This window comes from Lissotriton helveticus, chromosome 11 (genome assembly GCF_964261635.1).
Source record: "Lissotriton helveticus chromosome 11, aLisHel1.1, whole genome shotgun sequence".
Lineage (NCBI taxonomy): Eukaryota > Metazoa > Chordata > Amphibia > Caudata > Salamandridae > Lissotriton > Lissotriton helveticus.
The window spans coordinates 4,063,696-4,085,364 of NC_136072.1; the positions used below are offsets into that span (position 1 = coordinate 4,063,696).

The 21,669-nt window shown below is 48.3% G+C and overlaps 1 protein-coding gene across 1 annotated transcript in view; it reads left to right on the forward strand.

Annotated features, from left to right (window-relative positions):
* LOC144791841 (putative cation-transporting ATPase 13A4) overlaps window positions 1-21,669 on the forward strand; it is a 350,880-nt gene that overhangs the window by 67,213 nt on the left and 261,998 nt on the right. The window contains exons 2-3 of the mRNA XM_078666620.1: window positions 4,755-4,928; window positions 15,439-15,582. Of these exons, the coding sequence (XP_078522746.1) occupies window positions 4,755-4,928; window positions 15,439-15,582 (318 nt within the window). The remainder of the gene's footprint in view (window positions 1-4,754; window positions 4,929-15,438; window positions 15,583-21,669) is intronic.

Here is a 21,669-nt window from a genome sequence, read left to right on the forward strand (position 1 = left end):
GCCCCTGTGTGGGACAACTTTAAATTGTGTTACCCATTTCCAGCCAGCATGATGCCAGGCTTTTAACAATCTTTAACAGGGTCACAAAAAGTGGATGAAATATGCTTTAGCCTGAGACCCCAAAAATACTTAAGATTACTCTGTGTAGAGAGAGTGTCAGAGGTGCACAAGGGAGAGACGTTTGGAGGGAGAAATAGAATTGACAGAGGTTTAATAGAAAAAGTTCAGTTTCCCAGAGTGCTCCTTGGCAGGAGGAGGCCCTGGGCCAGTGCCCACTTCGCTCAAGTCTTCGCCTCTGAACAGATATCTGGTAAGAAGGTTTGCCTCAACCCAATGTTCTTTGCTATTTAAGTAAGGGATATGTAGTCAAACCAAACATGTCATCTTGATATTGCCACACAACAGAAGTCAGTTAACCATAGCAGGGACCTGCAGATACAAATAAAAAAAGAAAATTGTCTGTGAATATAAGAACATTAGCTTTTATATGCAGCTTAACTTGCTAATACTGAGTATAAAGCACCTGTATTTATGGCAAACTGTATTAAGACTCCTTCCGCTCATAGAATTTGAAGACGTGTTTCGAGGTTCACTCGTCTCGTACCCGATTACCTTATCATACCCCCAGTTCGCTTAATCCTTCTAGAGTTCATTAGAAAATTCATAGATTCACCACCTCTCGTACCACACGGAAACCAAAATCAGCACTCGTAGAGTGCTCTAACCCGGGCCATGGGCTTCAAGGGCCTAGGCCCACGCTTGCTTTTTGGTCACTATACGTCCTACTTCCTTGCCTAAAGTGGTCCCGTTGTGCTGTCGTACGGCTTGTAACTCACTCGGTAAAACTGTGCGTTAGTTGGACAACCTAAACGTTGGGATTTTGCCAGACTGATTTCGTGCACACACTCCGGATATGTTGGGCTATGTCCCTGCTAGTCACAGTGCACCATCTGTACCTTCTAACCTTACAGGGCAACATGTGTGTGCAACCTTAGAGCATGACAGCCCTGATCCCCCAAGGAAACCGTGGTAACTGATCCATACCCTTTTCGTTTGGACTCTCATGCGTACCCAAAGAAATAGACAAGAAATACCCAGCACAGCTTCCAATAATTATTGAAGCGTTGCGATTCTTGCATAAAATACAAGCGCTGTGATACTAAGTAGAATGAAACATATTTGCATTACAAGAACAGGGAAAAGGATGAACATTTCCACCATGTTGCTAAGACAGTGAAGATTTTCTGGCATGTAAGTATGGTGTATAGCTAAACTGCTACCTCGCGCACCCTAACCTAGTTTTGCCTAGGGTGGGTGATCTCCAAATCCCTGCCGGGGTGGACTTACTCCCCATTACCTGTAGGTAAGCGTCATCCGGCTGCCCGTCTTGGTGTAGAGCTGGACGTACCTCGTGTTGGTACGCAGAAGTCAGCTGAGCTGGAATTCTGGCATGTGGTAACCCCAGAGTGTCGCACTGAGTGTTCCTCTGGCTAAACAAGGAAGTGGTTGTGTCTTTATAAAAATAGAACCTGTGTGTCCATGTCGCAACCCCTGTCAGGTCGTAATTGTTTGTTTTAGTTGGATAGCGGCATTGCCTTGGGGCACTAACATACATAATATTTACACGGTGAACTTTATCCCTTGTACTTAATGTTGAAGGTGTCGGGATAGTGCACCTACGAAGTGAAAATGTAAGCAATGCAGATTCAGAGAATGCTATACTCCATGGTCATGCATGCAAAGGTTGTCAAAAGTCACTGAGTGGGGGCAACTTAAGAAACAAGGCCGTGTAAAATGGCAGCGTTTCTTACTGGGCCTATCCTGACCACGTGATCAGGCTCTCTCTGCAGAGCATCGCTTCAAACTAGAACACACCCTTTCTTCCTCATTAAATACTTCCTATTCATCGACGAGCCCTCTTCTTGGTATACAGGTTTGGTCTGCTTGTCCCATGATGACCTGTTCTACCCCTGTGGCCGTTGCCGAAAGGTAAAATAATTGTGCATTGAGGGCATAGACAGCCTCATTACTCGTCCAAAGAATATGAAGAGAAACTTCTTCACTATAGGATAGAAGCACACTCAAGTGATCACTGATAAAGGTGAAAACCTAATATAATAAAATACCTGCCTTATAAATATCTGCCTTTGAGTAACTCTAAGATCTAGTTATATAAAGGACTGAAGTTCCTCATGAAATACCAGTCATTGTCAGACCATCGCGTGACCAGAGACCCTCATCAGGGAGTGACGGTTCCCAAAACACAGGAAACGTTCACATCAAGAGTCTGTCGATACACATGACTGCCCTATGTTCTCCCAGCTGATCTCTCCGTTCAGACCCCTCTTGTAGGTCTTAACCTCTTGAGTGCTCATGACGAGATCAGCTCGTCATGAGCCACGGCGCTCTGGTGCTCATGACGAGCTGAGCTCGTCATGACCGCGCCCGTTAGATGGAACGCTCGCACGCTGGGCTGATTCCCCTGCTGTGCTGAACGTTCCATGGGAACGGGCGCAGTCATGACAAGCTCAGCTCGTCATGAGCACCGGAGCGCCGTGGCTCATGACGAGCTGACCTCGTCATGACCACCGGGGTGCCATGCGCGCCCCCCGCCCCCCAGCACAGCGGGTGGGAAACAGCTCCGCACGGAAGGGGTTAAGGGTAAAAATCCAATGAAGTTGTCACATCTTTCTCCCAACAATCCTCTCTTTAGCATTTACTTTTTCCAAAATTACCTATTTATGTTGTATCAAACTGCAGCTCTTGCAGTTAGAGACACCCTTGAGCACTGTTCACACTACTCTATATTCCAGGTAGTCAGTAGTAATAGCGCCCTCACATGCGTGGCGTGTACCACACCGATGAGGGTCTTTTCTCCATAGATGGATCTTTGTAACTACGGATAATTGTTATCTCTTTGTGTGTGAACAAGTGCAACCTGTAAATTTGCGTTTCTCCAGAACACGAACAAAGGTTTATTGAGCAGTGAGTCGTTATGATCGGTATTTCAAGCATGCCACTTGGAGTTAACGATTTTTAGCACCTTTCTTATTTAAGGTTGAGGGACGTGTAACTAATACCAGTCTCTTGTGATGCTCTTTTCCCTTTGCCTCTAGGGTAGCTGTTCCTTCTGGGTTTTTTGTTTCAGAACATCAGCATTCTTTAGAGAGTTACTCATCACTGTGCAGTTCCTGCTAATCGAAGGAATTTGCCAAATGCACACATTATTTTTGTTTCCATGAGCGCTAGAGGAGTGGAGAAAGGTATTTCCTGCTTGGGGCGTGGTATACAAATCTAACTGAATAATGCATTGTTGTCAAAAATCAATATATCAAGAAATGCAACCCTCTCTGCTTTTCTTATCGGTAAACTTCAAATTCTCATCACAACGATTGATCCAGAGTATAAACGTATCAGATTGTATCTCCTTCCCCTGCCAAATGAAGAAGAGAACATCAATAAACCTTGACCCGCATCTGATTTGCTCCACAAACGCAACAACCTCATTGTGAATGAACCTTTCCTCAAATACACCCACATAAATATTTGCAACACTCGGAGCACAGGACGCCCCCATGCTCGTCCCTTTAAATTGCTGGTACACTTCATTAATAAAATTAAAGAAATTGTTAATTAGTCCTACTTCTAAGCAAGGCCCTATGAAATCTTTCAGCCTCTCTTACGGCACTCCAGACAGAACCTCTCTCACTATGGCAATCACCTCTTTTTGTGAAATGTTCGTGTAGAAGACTTCTATATCAAATGTTACCTATATTTCTTGTTCCACTTTAAAAGGCGTATCTGCACTCTACAAATGACATAAAACAACCTAGGCAATCATAATTTGCGTAGTTTACAATAAAATGTTGAGCGAAAAAGAAGCTACCAATCAATTACATTTCTAATATTTATTCACATATATATATTTAAAAAACAACACTTCAATTACAGACATATAAAAATTATATGTGAGTAAATCAATTAGTCACAATACTTATAAAACAAAGAAATACAACACAACAATTTTCGAATTACAACAAATAGATTTTTTTTTTAAAACATATTAAAAAGTGGCACAAAAATTCTCTATCTGCACTCTACTTCACCCTCTCCCTTGTGATTCAAACCTGGTCATTGCAGGTCTTAACAACTCACCCCCACTGATCTCTGGGGTTTGTTGATGTTGTCCCGGAATCCATGTTTTTTTTATCTAGGAGCATGAAACGGTATGGATGTGTGACTGAATGCATTTAGGCTGAAGTAGTGTGATGCATTTTGTAATTCAACTTCAATAAGGATTTAATAAAAGTATATTGTAAATCAATTTTGATAAGAATACAACTTTGCAATGCTAATATGAGCTACGGTGTAAATAACCCTACAGTGGAAGTGTTTTGTTGTCCAAGTAGTGTTGTCATATCTGATTCTGTCCTTTTCCTGATGAAGGGCAGCCATGGACTTTTGACCATGCTGTCAGGGAGCTTCTTACATGTGTGAGTCCTGTCAGCAGTGTCAGTGGCTTCAATGCTGTGTGTATCTCTAGTACTTGTCCACACACAGTCTTCTTGTTATGGGATGCGATAGAACAATGTGCTTCTGTGCTACAGTAGTGAGACAACACACTTTCTGCTCCCTGGAGGGCTGGCTCCAATGACCCCAGTGCCTCCCACCCCACCCCTCCCTCCATATTTCATAGTTGTTCTTGCATCTCCATGGCCGAGGTGTGTTTCTAACAGCGTCTTCTTTCCCCGCAGGAGATCTTGGGATACCGGACAGACAGCTGCCGCAGGGCCCTGTGTATCACAGGATATGTCCTGTCTCTGGGCTTCCTTCTCCTCGTCTTTTATTGGAGACCTGATTGGGATGTGCAGGCCAACTGCGTCCCCTGCTCCCTTGAGGACGCCGACGTGATACTGCTTCGGACTACGGTAGGTCGTTCTTATTTCACACCCTACAGAACAATCCTCCCCTGGTATATCATGTTATCATTCTGTTAACTAACACTTACAATCACAAGGGAACCTTAAAAAGCTCTGAACTGCAAGTGATGCCTATGACCTCGCAACATACGTACCATTAAAAAACAATACCCAAGACCAAAGTAAATGAATAACACGATGCACTCAAGCCCCCACAAACTATTACATTCCTAGTTGTCGCTTTCACAGTGTTACGGGGGTAATGTGATACATCATTTTATCTGTACGATTATTTATGGCACTTGTCGTTGCATCTCTCACATCAATGGTGAGGCCATGAGCATTGTGTTTGGTGTGTGAGATACACGTTGCGTGCCTGTTCTGCAGGTTATGTAGAGCTGACCCCAACCATAGCTTTCAACTGTCAGTGGTCGAGCACAGAGCTCCCTCGTCACTGAACCTAGAGCCAGTCCACCACTTCTTCCCTCGCGGAGACGCTGAGGGTCACCATGCTTTGCGATTAGTGTCGAGTCTGTGACGGATGCTTACCAGCCAGCATGGCGGCGATGGAAGTTCACCGCTTGACGATGCAGTGATAATCATAGGGTTGCAGCAGTACACCGGCCCTTAGTGCCTGGGCACAATGAGAAGCCTTCCGGCCCTTAGTGGCTGGGGCACAATGAGAAGCCTTCCGGCCCTTAGTGCCTGGGACACAATGAGAAACCTACCGGCCCTTAGTGGCTGGGACACAATGAGAAGCCTTCCGGCCCTTAGTGCCTGGAGCACAATGAGAAGCCTACCGGCCCTTAGTGACTGGGGCACAATGAGAAACCTACCGCCCCTTATTGGCTGGGGCACAATGAGAAGCCTACTGGCCCTTAGTGCCTGGGGCACAATGAGAAGCCTACCGGCCCTTAGTGACTGGGGCACAATGATCTTACCAGCCCTTAGTGGCTGGGGCACAATGAGAAGCCTACCGGCCCTTAGTGGCTGGGGCACAGTGAGATGCTTACCGGTCCTTAGTGCCTGGGGCACAATGAGAAGCCTACCGGTCATTAGTGCCTGGGGCACAACGAGAAGCCTACCGGTCCTTAGTGCCTGGGCACAATGAGAAGCCTTCCGGCCCTTAGTGGCTGGGGCACATTGAGAAGCCTACCGGCCCTTAGTGCCTGGGCACATTGAGAAGCCTTCCGGCCCTTAGTGGCTGGGGCACATTGAGAAGCCTACCGGTCCTTAGTGCCTGGGGCACAATGAGAAGCCTTCCGGCCCTTAGTGGCTGGGGCACATTGAGAAGCCTACCGGTCCTTAGTGCCTGGGCACAATGAGAAGCCTTCCGGCCCTTAGTGCCTGGGCACAATGAGAAGCCTTCCGGCCCTTAGTGCCTGGGGCACAATGAGAAGCCTACCGGTCATTAGTGCCTGGGCACAATGAGAAGCCTACCGGCCCTTAGGGCCTGGGGCACAACGAGAAGCCTTCCGGCCCTTAGTGCCTGGGGCACAATGAGAAGCCTACCGGTCATTAGTGGCTGGGGCACATTGAGAAGCCTACCGGTCCTTAGTGCCTGGGCACAATGAGAAGCCTACCGGCCCTTAGGGCCTGGGGCACAACGAGAAGCCTTCCGGCCCTTAGTGGCTGGGGCACAGTGAGAAGCTTGCTGGTCCTTAGTGCCTGGGCACATTGAGAAGCCTACCGGCCCTTAGTGACTGGGGCACAATGATCTTACCCGCCCATAGTGGCTGGGGCACAATGAGAAGCCTACCGGCCCTTAATGGCTGGGGCACAGTGAGATGCTTACCTGTCCTTAGTGGCTGGGGGCACAGTGAGAAGCCTACCGGTCCTTAGTGACTGGGGCACAGTGAGATGCCTACTGGCCCTTAGTGGCTGGGGCACAGTGAGAAGACTACCGGTCCTTAGTGCCTGGGCACATTGAGAAGCCTACCGGCCCTTAGTGACTGGGGCACAATGATCTTACCGGCCCTTAGTGGTTGGGGCACAGTGATCTTACCGGCCCTTAGTGGCTGGGGCACAATGATCTTACCGGCCCATAGTGGCTGGGGCACAATGAGAAGCCTACCGGCCCTTAGTGGCTGGGGCAGAGTGAGATGCTTACCGGTCCTTAGTGCCTGGGGCACAATGAGAAGCCTACCGGCCCTTAGTGGCTGGGGCAGAGTGAGATGCTTACCGGTCCTTAGTGCCTGGGGCACAATGATTTTACCGGCCCTTAGTGCCTGGGGCACAATGAGAAGCCTACCGGCCCGTAGTGACTGGGGCACAATGATCTTACCAGCCCTTAGTGCCTGGGGCACATTGAGAAGCCTACCGGCCCTTAGTGACTGGGGCACAATGATCTTACCGGCCCTTAGTGCCTGGGGCACAATGATTTTACCAGCCCTTAGAAGCCTACCGGCCCTTGGTGACTGGGGCACAATGATCTTACCGGCCCTTAGTGCCTGGGGCACAATGAGAAGCCTACCGGCCCTTAGTGACTGGGGCACAATGATCTTACCGGCTCTTAGTGCCTGGGGCACATTGAGAAGCCTACCGGCCCTTAGTGGCTGGGGCACAGTGAGATGCTTACCGGTCCTTAGTGCCTGGGGCACAATGATTTTACCGGCCCTTAGTGCGTGGGGCACAATGAGAAGCCTACCTGCCCTTAGTGACTGGGGCACAATGATCTTACCGGACCTTAGTGCCTGGGGCACATTGAGAAGCCTACCGGCCCTTAGTGACTGGGGCACAATGATCTTACCGGCCCTTAGTGCCTGAGGCACAATGAGAAGCCTACCGGCCCTTAGTGACTGGGGCACAATGATCTTACCGGCCCTTAGTGCCTGGGGCACATTGAGAAGCCTACCGTCCCTTAGTGCCTGGGGCACATTGAGAAGCCTATCGGCCCTTAGTGACTGGGACACAATGATCTTACCGGCCCTTATTGACTGGGGCACAGTGAGATGCTTACCGGCACTTAGCGGCTGGGGCACAACGAGAAGCCTACTGGCCCTTTGTGGCTGGGGCACAGTGAGAAGCCTATTGTCCCTTAGTGGCTGGGGCTCAATGATATCCAGGTCAAATTAGGGATTTTCCTGTCCTTCTGGCTGGAGCTCAGAGTGTGAAAATGTTCTGGAAACTTCCAGATCATTGGGGCTATGTAAGAGTACAGGTGAGGAGACCTAGGTGCCTGGCAACATGAGAAGACATAAATATACAGCCTACCATAAAATAAGCTTCTTCTGGACTGGTAAACCTCACCCACAATTTGTGACCTTACATCCCATGGGCTAGAGGACCACGGGTAGATCACAATAAACCTCTCGACAAATTAATGACTGCAGGGAGTTGGCTCCTCCCTCCCCTATGGAGCCATTACTCCCGTTAGGGAAATTCCAGGTGTTATGGCCAGAAACAGGAAGCATTCTTGCATGTTTTATATGTTGAGTTTTACTGTATATCTTTCTCATCGCCCACACTACACACAGTAGGTAGATGGGATCCGAGTTCTGCAGAAGGCGACTGACTCGTATGGGATTTACCAGGCCTGTGCGTAGTTCGTGTAGTTTTGCTAAGCGGAACTCTGCGAAGTGACAAAAAAACTCTGTGAAGTTCTGCAAGGTGCGGAGTGCAGTGCAAATTGCCGTTCACGCTGGTCTTCTTGCCGCTTGGATAGAAATTCTACCCGAGCAGCAACTTACGCTCGCCAACTTACTGTTCCCGAGCTAGGAAAAAACTCAGCTGCACTACGCGCAGTGCAGAAAACCCCCCAAAACACTGCGAACGGAGCAAAGTTCACCGCCTAGGCTTTTCTAGCGACTGAAACATGTTGATTAATCACGTGCTGCATTCCCAGACACCTACCCTCTTTATAACTGTAGGAAACCCACCGTTCTGTATGGTGCACTACAATGGGGTACATTGTTCAGAGAGGTCAGAGAGACCTTTATTGGTTTACAGAGGCAAAAGTAGATGACCCTGATGCTCTTTTTGTGGTAGTGTGTGTGAGCAGTTAGGCTTATCAGAGGGTAGTGCTAATCATGTGTTGTACTCACAGAGGCAATAAATGGAACACGCACTCAGGAATGAAGTCGAGACCAATTGATAGAAACATTTTAAATCTTTTTTAAATATATATTTTGAACAAAGAACTTCAGTGACATTTAAGCATGTATTACGTTGCAGCAATAAGTAAGGTAAGTACAAGCAAAATACAGTTGTGTGCAGTTACACATAATGTTTCCCTATGGAGAAAAAACATAGAAGGTAGTGAATCACAGTGACTTAGGACTTAGGGGTTCACCTTCGAGAATGTGAATGTTAGGGAGTCTGGGTCCAAAGTTCTACCTGCAGTTTCTCTGGAGCATCCCATATTCATCTGGGAGCCGGGCGCTGGGAGAGTAAGTAGCTGATAAGCTGCGAAGAAGGTGGGTCACCTAAAAACAGGCTGCACAGGGGGACTTATAGGAAAGTCGGAGGGCACTCAAGAGCTTAGAGGTCAGAAGGGCCTGGGGACCATGGAAGCATGAAGATTTCGGAGATTCTCTGACCAGTGGGGCTGGGTGCAGAGCAGACAGATGATCCAAGCTCTGGTGCGTAAAGTTCACCTCATGGTCAGGGGCAAACACCTCGGAAGGGCTAGTGCACGACAGCCGGGCCACTCAGCGAATGGGTCTCAAGGTTGCTGACGTCCCTCGACAGGTGTTTGGTTCTCAGGCAGTTGGAGTCTGGTGTGGACTCTTGTAGTTGGTCTTGCGTTGCAGGGCACCCGGTTCCTCAGGGTTGGTACCGCTTGGCTCCGGAAGAGTCTGGGGCCTCCAAACTGGGTGAGGAGACATAGTTGATCCTTTAGAGCTGCTGTACCTTCTCCTGGGCTGTTGTGGCATCGTCCGGGCCGGGGAGCTGAAAGTTGAAAGTTCGGACTCTGTAGTGTCGGTGTTTGCGATGCAGCAGAGTAGCTCCTCTACTCCAAGGGAGTTCTTGGGAAATTTGGTAAAGTGCTGGAGGGCCACTGAGGTTTGTAGAGGTCTCTCGGCCTTTGAACTGCAGGTAGGGTGTGACACCAAAATCCGGTCCAGGCTCGCTGTTCTCGGGTCGGGCTGCTCTTCGTTGACCTTGCTCATCTGGTGTCTGTCGAATCTGAAATCAAGGCTCAGGGGTGCCACCTAAATGTTATAACAGGAGTGCCAGGTAGGAGACAATGGGCTACCTACCTTTAGGGTGACTACACCCTCCAAATACTCACCCCACGTGGGGAGTGGGCATGACCCTGAGAGTTTATTTTTCCTAATGTTCAAGATGGTGTAAAGTGAGCTGAGGGGGTCACATCACCTGCCCCGCCTCAGGGCTGGTGCAAGTTGACTGGGGACCCTCCCAGGGGCGTAACAAAGGGCCACGGTGCAGGGGGCCCAGGCTTACCCATACACGAGGGGGCCCTCTCAGCCCCTACTGATGTGAGTGTGAGGGGTCCCTTTAGCATATCTTGCAGGGGGGGGGGGGCCCTCATGTTTTGTTACGACACTGGACCCTTCTCCTCAACAAACTAATTTTCCTGCCTGTCTCCCCACCGAAAGTGGGGTCAGGACAAGGGGAGGTGGTGTGAAGCTCCTCTGCCCCGAGCAGGCCTTGTTTCTAGCCCCCAAGAGCAAAGGCTCGCTCGTCATGGGTCCAGAAACATGTCTCGTAGTGGCAGGCTGGTGGAGTCCAGTCAGGCACGCACTGGAAGTTGGTAGGTTTACCTACCTTTTATTCCTTTCGCTCTGCTTAGGTGAGTCGTGCCTGACCACGTTGTAACCTGTTGTATGGCTCCCTGGTCTCTGTACCATCAGCCCCTGCATTCTCTGCATTCTTGTTGGGTTTCACCTTTGATGCATGTCGCTTTAGGCTGCTTCTACACATAGCTCTCTGCCCGTGCAGCTCCGCTGACTGAACCTCACCGCTGCTGCCTCTTCCACCTCTGCATCCGGCAGCGGTTCGAGTCTGCTTGTACTTGTGGTAGTTTATTTCTCTGTATTCCTTTTATTATTTCTTTTGCCTATTTTCTTTTTGCTTGTATTCTGTTGCCTTAACGCTTTTGGCCCCCTGATAATCTCTGCATCCATTCCTGTTTCCCGCCCTCCCTTCCTGTTTTTTTCCGCTGCTGCCCCCGTGGCCCCGCCTTCCTTTCGATTTTCCCGCTCCCGTCTGCACTTCCCTCCCCCTTCCCCTATTTATTGGTAGTTGCTGTGTGGATGTGCGCAGCAGGTGCGCCAAAGTCAAGCCCGTCTGAGCCCGTCCGACTGAGCCCAGCGCCAGGGACCCTGGGTCTCCGGCCACCCGTTGCTATGACTTTAGCTGCCCTTCATACACACAAACCCCGGGATGAACAGTAATTGCCAGCTGTAGACGCCGAATCCCACCCACGGCCAGTTCTCCTGCCGCCGAACATTCACCACCCTCCGCACCACCACAGCCGCTGCCCTCTTGAGGACGCCCTCCCGGAAAGTTAACCTCTGACAAAGAACTGCAGCACAGTCAGGTTCCCACTTCAAATCAATTCAGTGTAGGCTGTACGCGTTTCAAACATCTCGTTCTTGATCAGAAGCCAAACCTGGAGAAAAAAAGCAACCACACTGCGGAACACCTGCTGGTTATATTGACGGAGTCCCGCCCCAGTGGGGATGTACTACCGCCCCAGTGGGCGTATGCTTCAGTGCAGTCTGGTCTTGGCAGTGTCCACATTTGATATACTCCCCATATATATATATATATATATATATATATACAATATGATATTTTTGTATGTTTTTGTACGAAATTAGTGTTGAACAATATTTTATTTTTGATATTTTTGTACTTATGATCATAAATATAGGGACAATATTTGGGTAAATGATGTTTTTGACACAATATTTGTGTCAAACAATATTGTTTACCTCCATATTGTGTTAGTGATCCATGTGCTAATGAGAGACCGGCAGAGCGGAGGTGTCTTGAAGTCTGGTGGGTGTGAATGCGGCTGTGCAGGTAGGCAGGGCCAGTGTTGTGGACCGCTCAGTCCATGTGGGTGAGGAGCTTGAACTGTGGGTGTGTGTGTATTAGGAGCCAGTGGAGTTCCCTATGATGTCGTGTGATGTAGGCTCAGTGTGGGAGTTTGAGTACTAATCCGGCTGCTTCGTTTGGACTAAGTTTAGTCTTTTTGTGAGCTTGTTGCTAATCCATACACCTACTTCCAGGGTGTTTTCTGGGGATGAGGGCTTGGATTAACATTTTTGTGGGATTGCCTGGAAGCCACTTGAAGATTTTCTTCATAATCTTTAGGGTGTTGAAGCTGGACAGGACCACTGCGTTTACTTTGGGTGGTCATGTCCAGTTTGTCTATGATGAGTCCAAGGTATCTCGCTTTCAAGTATGGCGTGGAGGTGGGTCCGAGGTATGTGGACCACCACGTGAAGTCCCACGGCGAGGCATTCTTCCCAAAGACTAGCACCTCGGTCTTGTCCGAGTTCAATTTGAGACAATCTGGTTTTATCCAATTGGCCATTTCTGTCATGCATATGGTGAACTTGTCCCTAGTGTTGGGTGTTTTATCCAAGTCAGTTGTACGTTGTCCTTGTAAATGACGTCGGCCAGCAGGGTCATGTAGATGATGATGAAGTGAGGATACCTGCTGGACATCACAAATGAGCTCTTATGCTTCAGAAGTATATGGGGGCATGCTGACAGGTTGGGTTCTTCCAGTGAGGAAGGAACCGATCCATTCAAGATGGTCCCTGTATGCCTACTTCATGGAGACGCCCAAAAGGATGGGGTGATGGGGACTGTTTCGAAGGCTGATAGGTTAAGAAAGATGAGGGCTGCAGTTTCTCCCTCTTGAGGATCATCCGGTTATCACCCATTGCTGGTATTTGGGCAGTTTCTGTGCTGTGGCTGGGTCTGAATTCTGATTTTGTAGTGTCAAGAGCTGGTGTTTGGCAGGGTGGTGGAAGAGGTGTTTGTTGATGGCTTTTTCAAGGACTTTGTCTGGGTAAGAAAGGAGGGACATTAGTAGGAACTTGGCAACTCAGGTCAGCTGAGAGTATCGTTAGGAGGGCGTTGATGGCTTCGTGTTTCGTGGTTCTGGGAAGGTGGCGGTACTGATGGAGGTACTGAGGATAGGTGGAGGACCTTGCTGATGGGCATTGCTCCTTTGTTGAAGGTATGGAGTGGGCAGGGGCCGCCGGGGCCCCAGAGTGAATGGTCATCAAGATTGTTGTGGCTTCCTATTTGCTAATGGTGTCCCATGTAGTGATTGTATTGACTTTGTTCAAAACTGGGAGACTTCTGGAGAGGGCCACGGTGTCAGGTTGTGGGGGAAAGTTTCTGTATATGGTTGCGATTTTGCTGGAGAAGACTTTTCAGACTTCATTGTATAGATCTTGTGATGGGTTGATGCTTTAGTTGACAGCTGCGGGTGCAGTGAACTCTTTGACAATTGGGAAGATTTATTTGCTGCTGTTGTAGGTGGGATTTACTCGTTTAACTAGGGCCTTCCTTTTGGTTTCTTGGATGAGTTGGTGGCACCTCCTCAGGGTGGCTATGACGGTGTCTTTTTCCACTTCCTCTTTGCTGGTTCTCCATTTTTGTTCTAGTTGTTTGAAGTGTTGCTTAGTTATTTTGAGATCTTCCGTGAACTAGCTGGCTTGTGTTCTCATTTTAGCTGCGTTGCTTAATTTCATGGGGCCAGCGTGTTGGCGCAGTTGGTGATCCACTTGTTGAAATTCTCAATGTTGCTTGTCAGGATGCCCATGAGTTCTAGTTTGTTCTTGAGTAAGGCGGTCGTCCAGTCTGCCTCTGTTATGTTGTTCCAGTGTCGGCATGCTGGACATGCTGGACTCGTTGTGGGGGCTCTTCTGGGTTGACAGTGTCACAGTCTGTCCAGGTCATGGGTCTCGGTGTGTTGATCATAATGTTCTTGAAAGATGTGCAAGGTCTATAACGTGTCCAATGCCACAGGTAGGCTCCGAGACGCGGTGGATTAGTCACATATTACAGATGTTGTCAGGTAGGGCAAGGAAGTTGAGGTTGGTTCAGTCTTCAAGATGGAGACTGAGGTCTCCTACAACGATGAAAGCGCTGGGGTTGAGGACTTAGGGGGAAATGAAGTCTGTGATGTTTGCGAGGTTGGCGCGGGACCCGCGGTGGTAGAATAGGGTCTAACGGCAGGTGGAAATTTGTTGTGATTTGAAGTTGAGGTGCTCCATGCCTGGGCGTAGTTTGTGGAGTTCCGCTACGTGGAACTCCGCGAAGTGCAAAAAAACCTCTGCTGCGCTATGCGGAGCTCCGCAAGCAGTGGAGTGCGTTAGATAAATCCAGTTCGTGGTGATTTTCAGTGCCAGGTGCTTGTCCGGCCTGTTATCATTGTAAACGGCACAATGTGCAGCGCAAGGGGGCGCTGCTTCCTTTCTGCCGCTAGAGTAGATTTTTACTCGAGCTGTAGCTTTCTCAATGCGAGCGGTCACGAGCATAAGCGACCACTCGCACTGAGAAATCTGACTGCCCGCGCTGAGAAATCTGGCTGGGAGGTTGATTTTCCACTCTTGCCCTCGCCAACTTGATGTTGATGATTGCGAACGAGGAAAAGTCTCTCTGGGAAGTGGACTTTCCTCCCACTCGCTCGGCAACGTGATGTTGACGTATGCGAGCAAAGAAAAAAACTCTGCTCGGCAAAGCAGAGCTTTTTTAAACTCCAGGAGCTCCGCGTAACTCGGAGTGCGGAAAACTCTGCAAGCGGAGTGGAGTTCACCACCCAGACTTAGTTTGTTTAGGTTTTGGTGGAGGTAGTGCAGATGACTGTGGCTTTGTAGATAATGAAGATTTCTTCTTGGGGGGGCTGTTTAGGCGGTCTTGCCTGGTGATCTTGTATCCATGAGGATGGCTAATTAATGTTGCCTTTCCTCATTCTGCTCACTTATTTCTCTAGACTTTTTAATTTTTGTTGCTTCTTTTTTCTAATCTGTGCCTGCTCTATACCTAGTTCTCCTCCACATAGTTCTAATCTTAACTTATCTTATTCCAATCACTTTTAAATCCTATCTCTGTCCAATAGATGTAATTGTATTTGGTAATTTAAAAGGCAAGGTGGCATATTACATCTCTGAGAGCTAGATACCTGCTGTTGAGACCGACAAGAAATATGCAGTGCCTAACTGTGGATCCGGTCACGCCTGACTTTGCTTTATATCCTTGAACCACATTGGACGTAGCGCCACTGGACGGACCCAAGGCTATGAGATCTAAGTTCTGGTGGCTTCGCTACTTAATGCATCCACTCCAGGGATCTGTGTTTGACCTCATGGTCACAGGTTCTATTCTGGGAAGTTTCAGTCAACTGTTCATCCTCCCGGGGGCAGAAGACTGAGGTCCATTGAGTTGGGTAGCAATAAACATAATTTATCTGACCACAGCGCCTGGAGATCCCCTCTGGGTGCACGTGCAAGCTACAAACATGTCTGTTATTCTATGTTCGGTTTATAACCAGCTCCTTGCCCCTGTCCTTCCTTCTCTTTGTTAGGATGAGTTCAAGCAGTGCTCCAGGAAGAAGGTGACGTGGATCTACTTGTCCGATCTGAATATCTCCGCTGAAGACAAATCGCATCTCCCCATCACCGGCGAAGACTCCGTGATCAGCAAAGCCGTCATGAAGCCGGAGATGAAGGTAAGTGACCCCCTCCATTCACCAAACCTGGGACTCTTCCCATACAGTGACCTTCTTTTTGTAGTCGCATAATTCATCCAGAGTCGCCATTTATTATATTATATGCTCTCTTATTTACCTCTTTTTAAGTCTACTCTACAGACAGGCATTAGCTTCCTGTTTGCAAAAGACCTATGTGCTCCGAACTGAAACATACAATGGGCGATGGGCGCATGCGCCTCTACCCATTGGTCGGCTTCCTTGTCAATCTAGTTTCCTTGCTTCTTATTCAGTTTCTTTCTTTCCTCTTGTCTGTCCCTGCCATGGAGCATCGCTACTTTACTATTCTTTTCATTGACGGACTTGTATCTTCTTTTTCAGATGTAACTCTAATCAATTTGCGTCCATAATTAAATAGGACCAGAGTGAACACTACTTTTAAGTATCCTGGCAGTCCTATGTTTGTGTCTAATAAGTAGGTGCTGTAAGTACACACTGTAGCACATGTGATATTTAACTCCTATTCTTCGGATCCAATTGAGGTTCCATCTACCACGCCTTTATAGACAAATGAAATAGACCAATTGGGTGAAAACTATTTTGACAGTACCTTTTAGTGGCCAGGCACCGAAGAGCAGTGTCAAAGACCCCACAACCCTATTACCAGCAAATGTAGGGTCTAGAAAAAGGTGATAATATTTGGGGTGACCACACAGACCAGGAGCCACTGAGACAGAATTGTTTGTAAAAAGATATTTGCAATCTCCGCACATGTCCGAGTGGAGGGTGGACGAAGGGAGTCGGCAGGTATTTTTTGGGGGGCACAAAAAAAGGGCGCCACAGAACGGGCCCTTAAAAGTGCATAACACTACCCTAAAACACTACCCCAGCACGACCCTCCTACAGTCTGGTCTCTACACTCAATCACTACCCTGCATGATCCCCCAGCACTACCCTAAACCCTAAAACACTACACTAAACACCACAATAGTATAATAAATAACGCATAAAAATAGTGTTATAAATAAGGCACCGATCTACCATTCAGCAGCTTGAATAGAATGTTAATTGTAGTCTGTTTAAAGTCCAGTAATATTCAAATTGTTTGTTTTCACTAAATGTTCTGCATTGTAAATGAAAACTATGCGATTACAAATAAGTATGTGCTTAGTATTCTGTTGGTATTCAGGAAGTACCACTCACATATCAGTAGTCTTCGTGCACTAGCCTTCCCAAAAAGAACACTATTGAATACTAAAATTGACATAAAATAGTCTTCGAATGCTATAAAAAGACAGGTTAACCACTAAATGTAGTATTCGACTTCGGTAAGGGTGCACACGGATGCTTGGTTGTGTTCTCAGTGTAAGGAGCCCAGGACTGCCCTCAACTCAAATGACACCGGTCTTCATTAATTTGGGGTACAGGGGTAGTAAGATTTTATTGATGCCCACATACCCATCTTCATATTCTATTACTAGCCTGCTTTGTCGGTGGTAACAACGGTTTCCTTGCGGTTTTTGCGTCACATATTTCTCCCAGAAAAAGTTCACAAAATAAACTGGGGAAAAATGTTGAAAATTAGTACGATTTGGTGAACATTATCTGCGCCATCTTGCCTCTTTCCCTGATGCCACACTCTTGTCGTGCGCGCCCGCCATTTTCTAAGATGCCCCGATCAGAACGAACCCTTTTGCATGCCGCTGGCCCCTGACATAGCCCTTCGCCTTCACTAAGCCTGCACGCTGACCAACCCCCCCGCTTGCACCTGCCTTGAATCATAAACCCCTTCTTCGGCGCTGCTCTGCCCCAGGCCCTCATCCTGTTCCCAGCGCGACACCTCCCTGCTTTCCTTTCATGATCTCCGGCCCTTAGATGCAAACCCCCTTTTTCCCCGTGTGCCCGTTTTGTCCTCCCCGTTCCCAAGCCGACACCCAGCTCTGCCGATACCATCCTTGCCCCTCCCCGTACAAAAGAAAGCTTCCCCCATCAAAGAATCCCCGGGTTGATCAAAGCCCCCACCCCATGAGATCCGATCAAACCCCCACATTCCGTGAATCGGCGGATTATCCAGCTGCGCGATGCTCATCACCTGTTGTGACTAGGGTGGGGACTTCAACTGTAAATGTGTGTGGGAACGGGCCCAAAGGGGAGTTCCGAGAATGTCTTTTCCGTACATCAAAGCTTTAACATGTATGTGTAATCTACAATAAAGTCATAAATGTGTGTATAAGAGGCCAGGCCTCAGGAATACAGTTAGAGCACCTCAGAACGATACCTTCTGTCCGTTTCGTTGTGTTCTCCTCCGGAGAGAATAAAAAAACCTTGTTTCCTGCTTTCCAGTCTCCAGCGCCTGCCTCTTCATTGATTTAAATAACTAGAGGGTCACAGAGGCAATACCGCCGGGCAACTATCGATTGTCCCCGACCCGATTGAACTTTTTACAATTGGCGTCCCAAGCGTGGGGCCCATCAGCGACTCGTGGATCCAGTGGGAAAGGTCCCGACGACAGAGTGAACGACTGCAACGATCGGGAGAGCTCTTGCCCAATAGACCCTCGTCTGGCAGCCGATCATCCGAACTTCACTAGTTCCGAACAGACCTCTCTCGAGTGATCTACGGTCCTGACTGGGAACCATCAGGAGTGCCGTGAGAAATACGAGAAAAAGAGGACGATCGGGCGCTGGATTCGGAAGACAAGAAACTGTCCACGTGGTCCGGGTAAGGTCGTGTAATCACGACAAGTTGCGAAATAATTGCATGATTGTTTGATTGTTCAAAAATACTAGTATTGCTCTTTTTATTTTTATTTTTTTTATTTGGAGATTCACTGTCTGCAAACGGAGAAACAACAGGCTCTCTCTCTTTGCAAGCAGTGGAGGATAGGTAGGGTAGCAGCCGTGCTTGTTTTTTTCTCCCCCACTCAATAATTGCTTGAAACTGAACTGTTGTTCGCAAAATATTGTTTCCTGGAGATTCCCTGTCTGCAAACAGGGAAGTGACCACCCTTTTTGCAGATAGTGAAAAGGGTAGGTAACGCAGATCTTTGCGGACCTACTCATTCTCCCCATTGTTATTTATTGGTCTTTTGGTTTTTGATCCATGAGGTATTCACTACCTGCAAACAACGTAGAATAGAAATATTCTGTCTAGTCTTTGCACCTAGTGATAAGATAGGCAGTGCTGACTTTTAGTCCCTCGTTACGAGCCGTCATGTCTGTCTTCTCCCCACTGATAAATAGCCTGTTTAGCCCGGACCGGGTGTTAGAGGTGGACCATATAGCTCCACTAGAAGGCACCCCTAATAAGGACATGTTCATAAACTATGGGTTAGTCACCATAGCTTATAATAAATTATGGCACAGGTATACCGAAGATAGCCAAGACAAACAGTGGCCACTGGCAGGATCCTTTGACCTTGATAAAATAGAAACGTTAGAAATAGCCCTTCGAAATAATAAGACAACGCCAATTATGCTCGACAGTCTCGGTATGTGGCGCAGAGAGGCTATGCAACGACAGAGAAAAGACGAGGACAAACAAAGTAGAGAAATATACCGACAGGACAACCCCAGGACACCGCTACCCACGACTTATCCCCCGACACTATGCAAAGGACGACCAGACTTAGGGTCAAACCAATGCGCTTTTTGTAGGTATGTCGGACACTGGAAAGCCCAATGCCCGACTCTACTGAGCGTGAGTAAAGGCAAAGGGCCGACAGGAACGACAGACCGGCAGTACAAGAAAAAGCGCGAGACAAAGAAGAACCCGACTTACATAGACAGACCAGACAGAACCACCACGTTTGATTATGCCCGATGGCACAGATTTCGCCAGGAAAATCTCAGCGGCATGCTCAAGTTCTCCTAGGTCGGGCAATGTCAAGACGGGAACCCAGCCTCGTTTCAAATTCACAGACAGAAAGAGATAATTATGACCAATAACTGTTTTATATTCGTCTTGGGTCTTTGTATGTCATACTTGTACTATCCCCCGTCTGAGTTTGTGTGTATGTAATGTACAAATCTACGTCATCCCTCTACACGTGTTTCCGTGTTACTCAACCTCTGTTAGCAGAAACTTAGCATAAAAAGCAACCTGGAAAGAAAGAAATGGTAAAACATAATCCGTAGACCATTAATGAACTTGAACTTTTAATTTAGCACAACAAACAAGGAATAATAACGGTAAACTGTAGAAAATGAAAGTCAAACAGAGCATTCGCCCCCCCCCCCATTCTGGAACCTTCCAAAGTAGGGCAGGGTTACGGCTACGCCCAACCAACGGCAACCCATATAAGGCGAGCCCGGCCGCCAACTCTTGGTCAGGAAATCTTAACGTATGGGGGAGCCGGAGGAGAGGCAGGAGCCCGCAGCCTGGGCATTTGCAGGTAGTCCCGCCACATGTCTCCTTGGCCGGCCGCAACGGGCCTGGAAAGACTAAAGTGGTCCCGCCACATGTCCAGAGAAGAACGAGGCACCTCTTCCTTTTCTCTTCCGTCACAGCCGCAGCAGTCCTGGACGGCGGGATGTCCTGCACGTACCTCCACAACAATTTGTCCAGGTTGGGCTGGGAGGGAGAGGCGACGCGGACGAGCCTCTCCCACCTCCACCGGTAGGAGGTTTCCCAGCCCCTGGCCCGACGCCGAACACCCCCAGTCAGGCGATGGTGCCAATACTTCCACAGCACCGAACACACCATGGTGGCGCCCCAGTACTTGCGCAGCACCGAACGTGCAATGGTGGCCATATTCCCACAGCACCGAGCACAGGACTTGGGGAACACCGGAGGTGGAGAGGCCTTCATGCGGGGCGATGAAAAGGAGCGGCATGGGGTGCACCGGGAGAAGGAGACGAAGCGAACGAGTCTCCCTCGCGCCCCCCCAGGTGAGGGCATCGCAGCTGCACCCCAGCTGAACGTCCCGCTTACACAAAACAGGGACCTCTTCCTTTCACTCCGAAGGATCTCTCCCACTCTTGCAAACTCGACGAGAGTGGCCCCTGCAGGGCCTCAAAATGGCGTCTGGGTCCACTGGAAGGCGGGCCCCGGCCACTAGAGTAACTTTGATCAGCAATATAACTCGAACATTTGCGCCCTGGAGCACGAGCCCCCATCTCCGACAGCATCTCCGCAGCCTTGAAGATCCTACAAAGGTCCCCAGCGGAACCTTCGGCCTTCGCAGGTTTCCGGTAAGGGACGGCTGCCTTGATCGCCAACGAAACAAACATGACATTGCCACCCCTTCTGTTAGCATGAATTCTAGAACTGCCGAAAAGGACTCTGGTCCAAACTGCCAGTAATGGGAAACATTTCCCCTGATGCTGCTTCCGGACTGAGCCGGCCCCGCCCAAAATGGCGCTGGTATCAATCGGAACTTACGAACACCTCGTGGTGTTCCTTCGCACTAATATAAACTTGATGTTCTGAGATTTTATATGATCCTTTGTACACTTGGCTAGAAAAGACAAGGAGAACTCACTCGACGAACAGTATGAAAGAATCCCCATTACAAATGTTGATTACAAATGTACAATGTATTATATTTTTATAACTGATGTAAACCTCATTTACGACGCACACGTACGGTATGCATATAGGAAATCTGATTACAACTATTACGATTATGCTTCTAAATTATGAGAATAAATGCCCCCGAACCCCCAACCAATTAATGGATGTTTTTATTGCTGCAAACGACACCCCCCCCACTGTACGCACTTTAGCCATTGCCACGACCGGCCAAATACGACCGCACCCTCATAATCCATATGCTGAAATGATTTTGCAAAATAAAGTCTTTTGAAACTATGGACGGGTATTGCATGCTTTATTTTAAAAATGTGGGATCGGTGGGACAGTTCTTTTTCTGTGCACCCTACTCTGCTCTCTCTTTAAGGTTAAAAGAAGATGGTTGCCCAGCCCTGGAGGACGGATCGGATCGACAACACGACACTCCGCCTTCAAAGTACGCGACTGACTCATGAACTCTCGCGTAGAGGAAGACCTTGACTTCCAAGGATGGGTAAAACGAACGGTGTAAATGAGGGAATGTAAAAGGAGGGTGAAATGAAATAATGTAAATATTATAAAGTACAACGTTCAAAA